The following is a 13,746-nucleotide window of genomic DNA, read 5'->3' on the forward strand; positions in this document are numbered from 1 at the left end:
GCATAACCACTAAGAGCCTAATTATTGATGCTAAGTAAATAGAGTGACCATCCTGGTTTGCCTGGAACTGTACTGGTTTCAACATTGAAAATCCTGCACTGGGGAAAACCCCTTAGTTTCTGCAAATTTGGTCAGTTTGTCACCCTATGTTTAGATCTGGATTTAGAAGTATCTCTTGCCCTGTCCAAGCAAGTGTCCTTAAGAAAATTATTTAATTTGTTCTAGTTCCAAATTCCTCATTTATAAAATTGGAGTACAAATGTCTATAGATCCAGTTGACTATGAAACATAATATCACATGTTAAGTGCTTATAAAAGAAGATTGTAATGACTTGCCAGCTTTTCATCTGCCTAAAAAGAATTTGAATAGAAGATGAGATAGCCAGTTGACTCTGGGAGCTCTGAGGGCTATGAGGGCAGGTTGATTCCCAAGACACTAAATCAAAGGTCTTAAAACTAAGAGAGTCTTTAGGTTATTTTGTATCGCCTTCAAACCTTTGTAATAAAGAAATTGAGACTCTAAGGGTGAAGAGACTTGCTGACATACACTGACAAAATGTTTACAAAATAAGAACTTGAATGTAATTATCATGATCCAGACTCCAGAGTCTATCTCCACCGAATATGCTGTCTCTTATTACCAGTGTTTGGGAAGGGAGAGAATAATTGATATTTGTTGAGCACCTACCAAGTTTCTGGGACCATTTTATGTTGTTTGATATAGATTAGCTCACTTAATCATCATAGAAAACCTGATGAATACATTTTATTATGCCTAAAAGCAGTACTGGATTCTTCAGTAGGCAGACTGAGCATAGAGAGTTAGAGCAACAGAGAAAACACTACGAGAGAAGGCAGGTAGAAAGATAGAGAGATATTTAGATAATTAGAAAGATAGATAGATGATAGATAGATAGATAGATAGATAGATAGATAGATAGATGATAGAGAGACATCTCCAGGTAAATTTTATTAGATTTTTTAAAACATTGTAGAGAAGCAAAATCTGCTACCCCAAAATGTGTCTCTTTGGCTTGATTATTTTTAAGAACAAAAGACTCAAGAATAAATTTTGACTTTTACCCCAACTGCCTAAAAAAAGTTAAGATAGAAGGCCTGTTCCAGGAAGAAAATATCACCATAGATGACTGTAGTATAATATGAATTAGGTGTGGTAGACAAGCAGGAACCTAGCAAGGCCCATTTGATCAAATTCCTCTCCATGTCCCATTGTCTCTGCCTGGCATGACATTTCCTAAGCAAATGTTTGCTTTTCCATCTCCATGTGACTAGCCTTCTTTTTGAAGTCCCAAGCCACTACCCTCAACATCCTCTTTTGTGTTTAGCTGAAGATGGCATGTAAGGTGGTGGCTTTGGTCATTTTGGTGAGTCACTGTTTTCCTGGGTTTCTGTCATGTATATATGTTATTAAACTTGTCTGATTTTCTCCTATTACTCTGTCTCATATCAATTTAGTTCTTAGACCAGCCAGAAGAGCCTACAAGAGTAGAAGAAAATTTCTTCCTCCCCTACAACATGAGTTTTCCTTGTTGGAAAACTAGAACTTTATTAGACTTCACTACACTTCTTTTATGGATTAATTTTTTTAATCGTTTTTAAATTTATGTAGAGGGACATCAAAGTTCTTCAGGACTTAGTGTCTGTAGAGGCCTTTGTTAATATCTGCTTGTAGTGTCTGTGTTTGTGTGCATGTGTGTGTATGTGTGAGTGTGTGCAAATGTATGTATGAGAGTAGAGAAAGAGCACACAAGGGAAAGTGCCTCCAATTTTTTAGAAATGAGAAAAATATATCTGCCTTCTTAGAATTAGTCAGTAAATCAGTTGCAAGAGATGTGAAGAGAGAAACAAAAAAATACATTTTAAAACACAATGATTTCCATAAATTTAAGATTGGACCAATTTAATCTAATTAAAATATAAAGTATGAAAAATAGTTACCACCTATTGACCATCTACTATGTGTCATAAACTTACTAGTATCTTCGTATGCATTATTTAATATTCACAGAAGCCTATCGGTTATAAGCTTCATCTACTTTTTACAGATGAGATATCAGAGATTCAGGGAGTTTATGATGCTTGCCAAGACCATATAATTATTGGAGGAGTCAAGATTCCAATCCAGAGATAAAATCATAATTATAAACAAATATACTACGCACACACACATACACACAATCACCAACTGCAAGAGGAGCTTAAAGCAAAGAAAAAAAGAGACTTGAGGGAGAGCATCCAAGCAGTTATAAGGAGAAGACACAACTGGCCCACTAAGCACCAGGGCCTAACGGCCTAATGTGTTGGGGGTGTTCTTGGAGCTGTCCAACAGAACTTAAGATGTGAAACTTTCAAATTTTGTAATTATGCCCCTTTGCCTCTTAGTCCTTGTTCACCTAGAAATATAATTATGGTGTCTCCCACCAGGTAAAACATGCTAGCCATGTTGAGAGGAGAATTTTTGCCCATGTGATAATTCTATTTATCATTGTGAATTGATAGCATTATGTGTCTATGCCATGGTCTTGTTAGCTTGAGTTTATTCCTAAGAGACACATCACACTGAAGGAGCTGCTGAGGTACATCAATGGACAATATAAGCCTTCTCTCTACTTTCACAGTCATTGGGACAATAGAATGCACAAATAATTTCATGCATTAATCTGCTTCAGAAAAGAAATTTAGAGTGCTAAGAATAAGAACTTTTCTAAAGAGGGTACCTAAAACAATCTGGAAGATTAGTTTAGATTGAGACCTGAAGGATAAATTAGAAATGTCCAGGGAAAGAGAAGAGAGCTTCTATATAGAACTGTTGGACTTTTGAACTCTACTTGCAGAAATGTTATTATGTCCTTTCAGTTCTACCTCTTAAATATCTTTCTATTTAATTGACTTCTTTCCATCCCCAGTGACTCTTTAGGTAAGAATATCAACATGTCGACTTTAGATAATAATAGAATCTTAACTGATTTCCCACATTATTCAGGTCTCTTCCAATCCACTTTCCAAATTAAAGAAATATGTTTTAAGTAAAATTTCATCATATTATTTCCATTTTCATTATAATAAAGTCAGAACTTTTACATGGCCCAGAGGAGCCTGTATGAAATGACAACCGCCTTTCTTGCAAACTTTATCTTAAGCCGTTTCCTCTTTGTTTTTTCTGTTGCAACCATAATGAACTTTCTTTTTCTTGAAAATACAAGAAATGTATTTTCATAAATGCTCAGGGCTTTTAGAAATGCTTTTTTCCATGTTTTGGGAGCTTTTCCCCGCTAAATTACCTTCATGTCTCTAACTCCTTATCCACCAGCTGTTATCTTAAACTGCCTTGTGGAAGATTCTCTAATTTCATCCTAACAAATGCTTATATAATATTCTCCATTGATTTTTCCTAGTGCTTTGCAATTTTGATCAAGTGATTTAATGTAAACAGTAAATTATTTATTCTATGCCTCTTTCCTGCATTAATATAAGTTCCATGAAAGATGAGTCTATATCTTTCTTATTCTTTAATATACTCAAAGCGCCCAGCACAAGGTTTAGCAAACACTAAGCATACTACAAATATTTTTGCCATAATTAACACCATCAGCATAACAGCATCAGCATTCTTTCCATAAATTTCTGCAAAACTGCTTACCATAGTATTTGGTGAAGCAGATGTTAAAGGTACATATGACATGTGCACACCTATTCAAATTACGCTCTTTTGTCAATGTATCTAGATAACTATGGGCTCCGTAGTACCATCTTGCATAATGGCTCACACTTGAGACATTAATCAATTATTCTCAATCCAAACCCTTTTTTCATTCCTGGACAGAATCTTTGTAAAATATCTGATTCACTTTTACACCTTAATTAATCCAAGCCAATGTGCACTAGAGAAATCAGTGGCCTTCCATGCTGTGTTAGATGCCCCTTCTCTTGGCTGCCACAGACAATAATCATGACACCTTATCTCACTAAATTGTAGCTATTTTGTCCCAAGAATAACATCCGTGTATACTTAGTAAGTGTTTTATATGTTGGTCAACACCATTAACTCATTTAAATTAACTGCATAAGGCAACAAGAGAAAGGACAAGAATTGCAACAGTTTTCAAAGTGGTGTCAACAACTCAAAATCATGCTAGCCTTGGATTTGGGAGTCAAGCTGCCTGGGTTCACCCCAGCTCCTCCACTTACTACGGTGTGATCCTAGAGAAGATAATCTACTCTGTGTGCTTCTGTGTCTTTACCTGTAAAACATGAATCATAATTTTACCTACATTATAAGCTTGCTGATAGGAGTTAATTATTTTTTTAAAAAGTAATAAAATAAAATAATCTTTGACTCCAGCACTTAATAAGTCATGAAGAAATGCTATCATTAGTATTACGTACTTCGCAGCTGGTAAAATGAGCATGAGAGATTTTAAATGACTGGTCTAGTTAGCCCAGTTAAATGAAGAGATCAAGTGGCACTAGTCCTGACATCAGGCCTGCCATAGACAAATGTTCTGACATTTTGTTTTAAATTAGTTATCTGAGATTATCCTTTGACTACAGAGAAAACATTCTGGTTCGCATTGGCTTCTGGTGAAGTGGAATACAGAGAGTGAAAGTTTGATGTGTTCCTGATTTGCACCAGGAGAGATGAGTCTCTTGGGGCTCAGAATTATGCCACCATGGGTAATGATATTGGCCCTCCACAACCTATAGTCACATCTAGAAGGGAATGACCCCCCTAGGGAAAGGAAATGCTTATCCCTTGAGATGAGCACTTGAAAAGCATCTTGGTACCAACACTCAAACCTTGCCCCTCTGAGGCTCACCTCCTAGGAATTCTCAGATTATTCTCATTACGTGCCTCTCCCTCTCTCTCATTTTATTAAAAATATAGTGTATATGTTTTATAGAAAAGTAGAATATACAGATAAATAGAAAATAAATCTTTCCAATTCTTACTAACGAGACAACTACTAATATAATTTCTTTATTTCTTCCAAATACTTTTTCCATGCAGATGTATGAATATTTAACAATAATATTACGTTTAGTGTTTTTGCCAAGAAAAAATTCTCAGTATGCTATAAATACTATTTGATAAAACGTTTTATTTTAAATACTACTTTACAGTTGTTTATACATTCTTCTCAGCTATCCTAGGCTAGAAATCTGTTGTTGCAACCATATCTCTATTTTAATTAGTTTAGTTTTTTTGTTTTGTTCCTTCCTATTTTAACATTTGGGAAATCTACTCTACCCCGTGTCATTTCTCAACTTTTTTGCACCTTTGAGGAACAACAAACACAATTGTACAAGAATTCGACAGTAATTTTAAAATCACATTGTTGTATTCCCCAAAATGTTCAGAATTAAGCAAATTGAATTGGGAAGAATGACAACTTTCACATTTGTTTAATCTTTCCAACTAGGAAACACATGCTTTTGTGTCCATTAATTCAAGTTTATTTTTAAACCTATCAATAATACTTGAAGTTTTCTTCCATTAAATTTCTCATTAAAATATTACTGAGTTGAATTAATTTTTTAATTTTAAGAATTGATGTATTTATTAATTAAAATATTTGCTATGTTTTTGAAATTACTAGTTTTATATTATTATATTTGGCAAATTTTCTCAATTTTGGAAACCTTCCTCATTAAGAATTTGTCTTTTCTTGACTCACAAATTATATCACTTGAAAATATTAATAATATGGCTGCATTCATTCATTTACCCAGTCCATAAGTATTTATTGAAATCTACCGTATAATTTGTATAACGTTAAGCTCTGAGGATAATTTAATTACTTTTAAAAGCAAGAGTTCTCATTATCAAGTATTTATTATATGCCAAGCAATGGACCAACCATCTTACATACATTATCTCAAACTTTAAAAAACACAACAATCTGGTTATTTTTATAGCAATTTTACAAATGAGTAAATTGAGGTCCAGAAAGGTTGGGATTTTTCCAAGGCCATGATCTGCCTTGCACAAAGTTCACACTCTTTCTAATATTAACAGTCAATCCATTCCTTCAAGAAGCTTATGATTTAAATAGGGAGCTATATACAGAGAAGGGCAGAATGATATCTAGGTGTTGTGGTATAATTCTATACAAATAGATTACAAGCATAAAAATAATAAATTTTATTACATATTTTTAAACCATTGTAGGGGAGCAAAATCTGCTACCCTAAAATGTGTCTCTTTGGCTTGATTATTTTAGTAAAAAAAGACACAGGAAGAAACTTTGACCTTACCCTTAACATCCTAAATGAGTTTAGGATAGAAGCCCTGTTTCAGGAAGGAGCTATCACCATAGACAGTTATACTATAATATGAACTGGATGTGGTAGACAGGGAGGAGAACCTTGTAAGGCCCACTTAATCAAAAGCCTCTCCACGTCTCATTTTCTCTGTCTGGCATGGCAAACATTTGTTTACCAAACATTTGCTTTTCCATCTCCATGTGAATTGCCTTCCTCCGCTTTGAACGCCCAAACCGCTACTCCCAACATTATCTTTTGACTTTAGCTGAAGATGGTATTTAAGGTGGTGGCTTTGGTCACTTTGGCAAGTTACTCAGTTTTCCTGAGTTTATCCCATGTGTACATGCTATTAAACTTTGTTTGGTTTTCTGCTGTTATTCTGTCTTATGTCAGTTTAATTCTTGAACCAGCCAAAAGAACATAGAAAGGTAGAGGAATATTTCTTCCTCCTCTATAGTGGAAAAATGAGACAAGAGAACAGTAAACAATGAGATCAATTTGACAGATATTGCCAAGGCGAAGTGAGAGGTGATAATGAAGGACCTAAAAGAGATAGCAACAGTGGTAAGGTAGAGGCATAGATTGGATAAATCAAAGTCTAATTAGAGTTGTCAGGATTTTATATCCAATTATAGATAAGGGGTAAGATAAAATTGATCGTTTCTCTCTCAAGTTACACTATATTGCTCAAATATTTCTTCAAAATAATAAATAATGGTGGCCAAAATTGGCAAAATTTTTTCCCCATATTTTAATCAGAAAATGATGATCTTTCACGTTAAGAAAATATACAGAAAATTTTTAAATCTATTTTTATGTAGGATGGATTTTAGGTTTTATTAGATACCTTTTCTGGAATTGACTATTGCTTACATATTTTTTTTTAATTATCTCACTCATTAATAATAAATTTTACTGAAAAATTAGTCCTTCTTTTAATCCTAGGATATATGTTGATTATTCTTTGCCTTTATTGCTTAATAGTATTAACAACATTTAGTATTTACACATATTTTTACATTAGTGTTTTTAATCTATAGAATTTTTTGCTGATATAAATTTTTTTCTGTATCACAGATCAGGATTATATTTGCCTTTTAGCATAGCTTTCCAATTTTATTTACAGTATGAGAAGAATGATCTGTTTCTTGAAATTTTTGAACAAAAGTAAGTTGTACTACAATATATTGGAGATGGTGAAAGTATAATAGTTAGCTTTCAATTTCTCCTCAATTACCAGTTAATTCTTCACTTATTTACATTTCATAATTTTCCCCAAAATACCAAGTTATTCATGATTTCAAATTACTTATACAATGGTAATTTTAAAAATCCCTCCAATCTAGTATTATATGTGATTCCTTAGTTGTATTTTCCCTTCAGTAGATTTTCCAGAGGTTGATCTATTTTGCGAGCTTGCTAAAAGACTGCTTATTGGATTGCTTTCACTCTTTCCCATTCCCATTCATTTAGTTCTTTCATTTTAACTATTTTCAATTATTTTTTATAGTATTTTATTTTTTTATAATGTGTTAAATTGAATGCTTAATTTCTTAACTTTCACTTTTCTATTTTTCATTAAAAAATTATCCAAATTTACCAGTGTTATTACTGAAAGTTACATCAGTTAATATAATTTATGTACAATTACACTTATTTCATCTTAAAACCTGGGTAGATAGTGTGGTGTTATTTGAAATACATATTGACATGCATAGCTATAGCTACTGTGTCATATATACATACATATTTTTTAATTTTAACTAATATTCTTTGACAGAATCTTATCATTTTATTTTATTTTATTTTATCATGGTAAGAACACTTAACATGAGATCTACCCTCTTAACAAATTTTTAAGTGCACAATACATTATTTTGGCTACGGTTACAATGTCGTGCAGCAGATCTCTATAGCTAACCCATCTTGCTTAACTGATACTTTACGCCAGTGATTAGCAACCCTCATTCCTTTGCTCCTCCCAGCCCCTGACAACCATCATTCCACTCTTTGATTCTATGAATTCGACTATTTTCTGTACCTCATATAAGTGGAATCATGCAATATTTGCCTTTCTGTGACTAGTTTATTTCACTTAGCATAATGTCCTCATGGTCATCCATATTGTTGCATATTGCAGAATTTTCTTCTTTTTTAAGGTTGAATGATATTCCATTGTATGTATATACTATATTTTCTTCATCCATTTATCAGTTGATGGACATTTAGGTTGTTTCCACATCTCGGGTAATGTGAATAGCGCTGCAATGAACATGGAAGTGCTAATATCTCTTTGAGATCCTGAGTTCAATTATTTTGAATAAATAATCAAAACTGAGCTGGATCATATGGTTATGGCACTAAAAGCACAGGCAAAAAAAACAAAAATAAACAAATGGGACGACATCAAACTAAAAAGCTTCTGCACAGCAAAGGAAACCATCAACAGAGTGTAAAGGCAACCTATGGTATGGGAGAAAATATTTGCAAACCATAAATCTGACAACAGTTTAATCTCCAAAATATATAAGGAACTCCTACAATTTAGTGGCAAAAAAACTAATAGCCTGATTTAAAAATGGACTAAGGAGAAGAATAGACACTTCTCCAAAGAAGACATATAAATGGCCAACAGGTATATCAAAAAATGCTCAACATCTCTAATTATCAAGGAATATATTGGAAGCACAATGAGACGTCACCTCACACCTGTCAAGATGGTTATTACCAAAAAAAAAAACAAAAGACAACAAGTGTTGGCAAGGATTTGGAGAAGTTTGGACCCTGTCACACTGTAGGTGGGAATGTAAAATAGTGCATCCGTAGTAGAAAATAGTATGGATGTTCCTCAAAGAATTAAAAATAGAAGTCCTTTGCCGTAATCTTGGAGAAAAGAATCCTTTACCCATTACAGCAGTATTTTCATGGTAAGTAATTTCCTTCATGATGATTCATATTAAATAAGGATAATAGAAACATATTATAACAAGTGAGGGATGATTATTAGGATGTACATTTATGGATTAAAAAAGAGGAAAACTGAGCAATATTTTTTGCTAAATTGTGACCCTGTTTACTTTGCCAAAACCTTTTAATTTGAGTCTTAACTAGTAGCAGGCTGTCATCAAACATCTGATGGCAAAAATCCTAATAGAAGGTAAGTGCCCAAAGGAAATTTAAAAAGCCTTGTCAAAATAGGTCTCAAATTGGTGGAGTAACAGTAAATATCCTCTGAATCTTGGCCTTTCAACATGATTCCTGCTTAAAAGTTTGTTTTCAGTAGTACGTTGCAAAGCCTCCGACGAATCTCTTTGGTTTTGATGCAATAGATGACAGGATTGAGCATTGAAGGCACGAAGAGATAAATAAGGGACATGACTGTGTGCACATACTGTGCGCTATGTCTCCCATAGCGAGCAGCCATGGACACACAAACCATGGGCACATAGAAGACAAGCACGGCACACGTGTGTGACACGCATGTGTTGAGTGTCTTTAACCGTTCCTCCCGAGATGCAATGGCAAGTACAGAGCACAGTATGAGTACATAGGAGAGGAGAATGAGTGCAGAGTCCAGGCCAAAGATAGAGATGACAATGAATAGACCAAAAATATTATTGATTGTGATGTTGCCACATGGCAGGCGGATCAGATCTGGATGCAGGCAATAAGCATGGGAGAGTACATTGGCCTTGCAGAAGGGCAGCCTCTTCAGAAGCAAAGGCAGTGGGAAAACCATGCAGAAACTGCGGATGATAACAGATATGCCCATACGTGCCACATGGGCATCAGTGAGAACTGTGGCATAGCGCAGCGGCTTACAGATGGCCACATAGCGGTCAAAGCTCATAACCAGCAGGATCCCAGACTCCACGAAGGAGAAGAGGTGGATAAAGAACATTTGAACCATGCAAGAATCAAAGCTGATCTTCCTTAAGTGGAAGCAAAATGTGGCCAGCACTGTGGGCAGTGTGGAAAAAGACACACCTAGGTCATTAACTGATAGCAGGACAGGAAGTAGTATATAGGCTGATGCAAGCTCTGTTCCTCCTTGATAATGAAAAGGATAAGGGCATTGCCCACAATGGAGACAATGTAGAGAGCACCAAGGAGCAGAAATATCCAGTGTTGGGAGGTCTCCAGCCCTGGGAGCCCTGTCAGGGTGAAAGGAGGCAACTCTGAGCTGTTGTGGGGGTTACATCCCATGTTGGGACTATTGCTTAGATCCTGGGACAACTGTCCTGCAAAGAAGACAAACACACAGTTCTATCCATGGCCTAGGCCTATTTTTTTCAGACACTCACACACTATCCAGCCCATCACTTTAGAACATTAATCAATTTTGTTCACCAAATCACTGATCCTTGCTTTTCAATATCACCAAAATTTCTGGAATTGTCTGAGTTTTCTCAATTTGTCCAGGTGGCTGAACAGGTAACATTGTCTCCTTTACACCTGTGCCTATTGCCACCATGCTGTTTCTCACATTCAAAGCTATGAACTCTTTTGTTTATCAATCTATGGACAATATTTTCTTTAGGACCTAAAACAATACTCTCCTGATCACTACTTCCTTGATTATTCTGCCCTCTTTCAGAGCATTCCATTTATTCATCAAACCATGAACTTTTCCTCTTTCCACTCTCTCGTGCTACTGAACATTTGCTACATTATCACGACTGCTCAGCTTCCCTACTCCAATATAGTCTCTCAGCTCTTCCATTCATTCATCCAGACAGAAGATAGATGGAGAGAAGATACTCATCCATTGAGATAACATTGTAGACATTCATCAAGATGCATTAGATTCCCATATTTCCACTCATCTTTTTATTCTTCTCTCCACTTAACTTATGGCATCACTTTTCAACCTGAATAATTTAATTTAATCAATTATAATTTAAGTCATTTCTTAATTATTTCTTCAGCACTGAATAGCACCTACCTCCTGAAAGCCACTAGATTAATAACCATTCTCTATACCATGGAACATCTTGTCATCTGTGTTCTCCATCTCTTTGATTAATATCATCATTATACTTAATATTGCAACTCAAAATCCAGACATCGCTTTGACTCTTCATTTCTTTTACAACTGCATTATATCAGGTAACAACCGATGAAAACACTGGCTCCAAATTGCCTCTGTCAGTACCTTTCTCTATTTCCTTCCACCTGCAGCCTCATACTTTAGGCTCAGGAAATCGCATTCTTGCACCATGACAACCATCTTCTAATGAATCTTATGCTTCTCTCTATTTCATTTTCTAATCTGGAGTAGAACTAATATTTTTTAAAGTCAAATCTAACAATGGTACTGTTCTGACTAGAAACACTGTATGCTCCTTCATTACCAAAGGATCAAAACCAAACTCATTAGCCTAGAATTAAAGGCCCTTTGTGGTCATTACAAAATCAAAATTTCTGGTCTCAATTCTCAAAATTTCCCTCCTTGTACCGTAAGATACACAGACTGGTCTATTTTCTGTTATCCAAACATGAACCACAGCTCCTCACCTCCCACAAGTTGCCCAGAATGTGTGAACATACCCATTTGATCCATCTTGCAAGGCCCAGGATCAATGGCGCCCTCCTCCATCAATACTTGGCTGGTCATTGCCAGCAGGGGTAAATTATCTCCCACCGCTCTCATACCCATAGCTTTGCATTTCCTTCTGTACCCATTTCTCTGCCTGCCTTGCACTATAGCTTTGTGAATCCTATCTTTCCTCCCGACTCTCCAGCTCCAAGAACCCATCCCTGACTCTTATTCATTGTTTCAGTCCCTGCTCTGCTTAGTGCAGGGTCTTGAACAGGAGATACACTTGGTAAGTCACTCATCCCTTCTGGGTTGGGCTCTCTTTGTTGTAAATTGAGATGCTAAGAAACTTAGCTAATGAGGTTGTGAAGATCCAAAGGCAGACAGTTGTGAAAACTCAAGACCAAAGCCTTTGCAGGTCTGGGTTATAAAGCTTGCTCTACACCCTCACCTCCAGCCTTTCATTTGCCTTTACTCCTCTATCTGAATGAAGACTCCTCCATCCTTTCTTCTCAGGATGCAATTTTTTTTTCCATTCTGTATATTTAGGACCCCTTTGTTTTTTCTACCTGAAATCTCTTCCTAAACATTTTTGTTTGCCTCTGTATGCATTATGCAGACATCTTTGATTTTGGAGTCTCTTAACACATAAGTAGGGTCCTGTCAAATGGCTTCCAGAGCAGCCAGTATCTTTTTATATACCCCCTCATACCAGATTATTCTGAGAAAAGTGTGGAGATGTTTATTCACACCAAGGCATCTACATCAGAAATACAGCCTAACGCAGTATCCTGAGGAGAAAGTAATGTCTGAAGCAGGAAGCATGGCAGGATTTCAGAGAACAAGATCAACAGATAGAAAATATAGAACTAGAAAGGTTATAAATGTGTAAGCATGCAGGAAAAAAAAAGACTCAGATTAGAGATAGCCTTCCTTCCTTCAGATTGTCATATTATAGCACTCATATTTCTAAGTTAGGGGCAGAGTGCCTTAGGGCCTCAGTCTGGAGAGTCTGACACTCCAACTTACCTATGTGAGAGAGCTCTATGCATGGAAGGTGCAGAGAAAGGAAGAGTAGTAGTGGGGGCCCTGCATGCCCTGCCCACAGCCCCAGTTATCTCTGCCAGCTCCCTGGCCTAAGCAATATAAGGCTGAATCCAGGAAGTCTCTTGAGCCTTTATCAGCTCAGGTACTCATGGGCTGATGGGAAGAGTGAGAATCTACAGTGTTCCACACCCCTCTGACTTAGTATTTCATCACTGACAGGGGTAGGCATGCAGGAGTAGGAATAATCTGAACTGGAAGACACTTGCAAGAATATTGTATTTAGCCCCTCATTTTATAGAAGAGGCCATTAGAGTCTAGAAAGGAAAAGAGACATCTCAAATTTATACAGCTTGTTAGTGGCAGAAGAATATTTAAACATAAATCTTCTAATTTAGCTTATGTGAATATGATCAATATCGCAAGAAATGTTCACTCCCATGAAGAATGCTTAAGCCCCATATAAGTTAATTTCAGCATTTGAATTATTGGAACATGTAAAATTCTCACCTGGATGATCCATGATATCGATCCTAAGCATTTTAAGAAGCATGGGTATACTGTGGCTGAACATACACATAGTATAATTATAGGTTAAATTATCGAAAGTACTTGCCCTGGTTAAGAAGGTGATGAGGACACTGCATTATGCTTCCTTCTTCACAAATGTTTATTGAGAACCTAATATGGAGCCAACCTAGGTAATAAGGATTAGCTGAAAAGGTTTTGAGCTAGATGGATCTGAGCTTGAGTCTAGGTTCCACCACTTGTCTTGAGAAAGTTTCTGACCCACATACAGCTTTATATCTTCCCCTATAAAGTAAGTTATAATCGTACTTAAATCATAGTATTATTGGGATTGTTAAATAACATAAGGC

The 13,746-nt window shown here is 35.8% G+C and overlaps 1 protein-coding gene across 1 annotated transcript; it reads right to left on the reverse strand.

The window, feature by feature from the left end:
- Nucleotides 1–9,452: 9,452 nt before the first annotated feature.
- On the reverse strand, nt 9,453–10,491 carry LOC131408057 (olfactory receptor 51I2-like). Its single transcript, XM_058544622.1, is given in 2 exon segments — nt 9,453–10,293; nt 10,296–10,491. Coding segments are annotated over 2 exon segments (942 nt in total). The 3' UTR covers nt 9,453–9,547.
- Nucleotides 10,492–13,746: the final 3,255 nt, after the last annotated feature.

The sequence above is a fragment of the Diceros bicornis genome, chromosome 7 (assembly GCF_020826845.1).
Source record: "Diceros bicornis minor isolate mBicDic1 chromosome 7, mDicBic1.mat.cur, whole genome shotgun sequence".
In the NCBI taxonomy this organism is placed as follows: domain Eukaryota; kingdom Metazoa; phylum Chordata; class Mammalia; order Perissodactyla; family Rhinocerotidae; genus Diceros; species Diceros bicornis.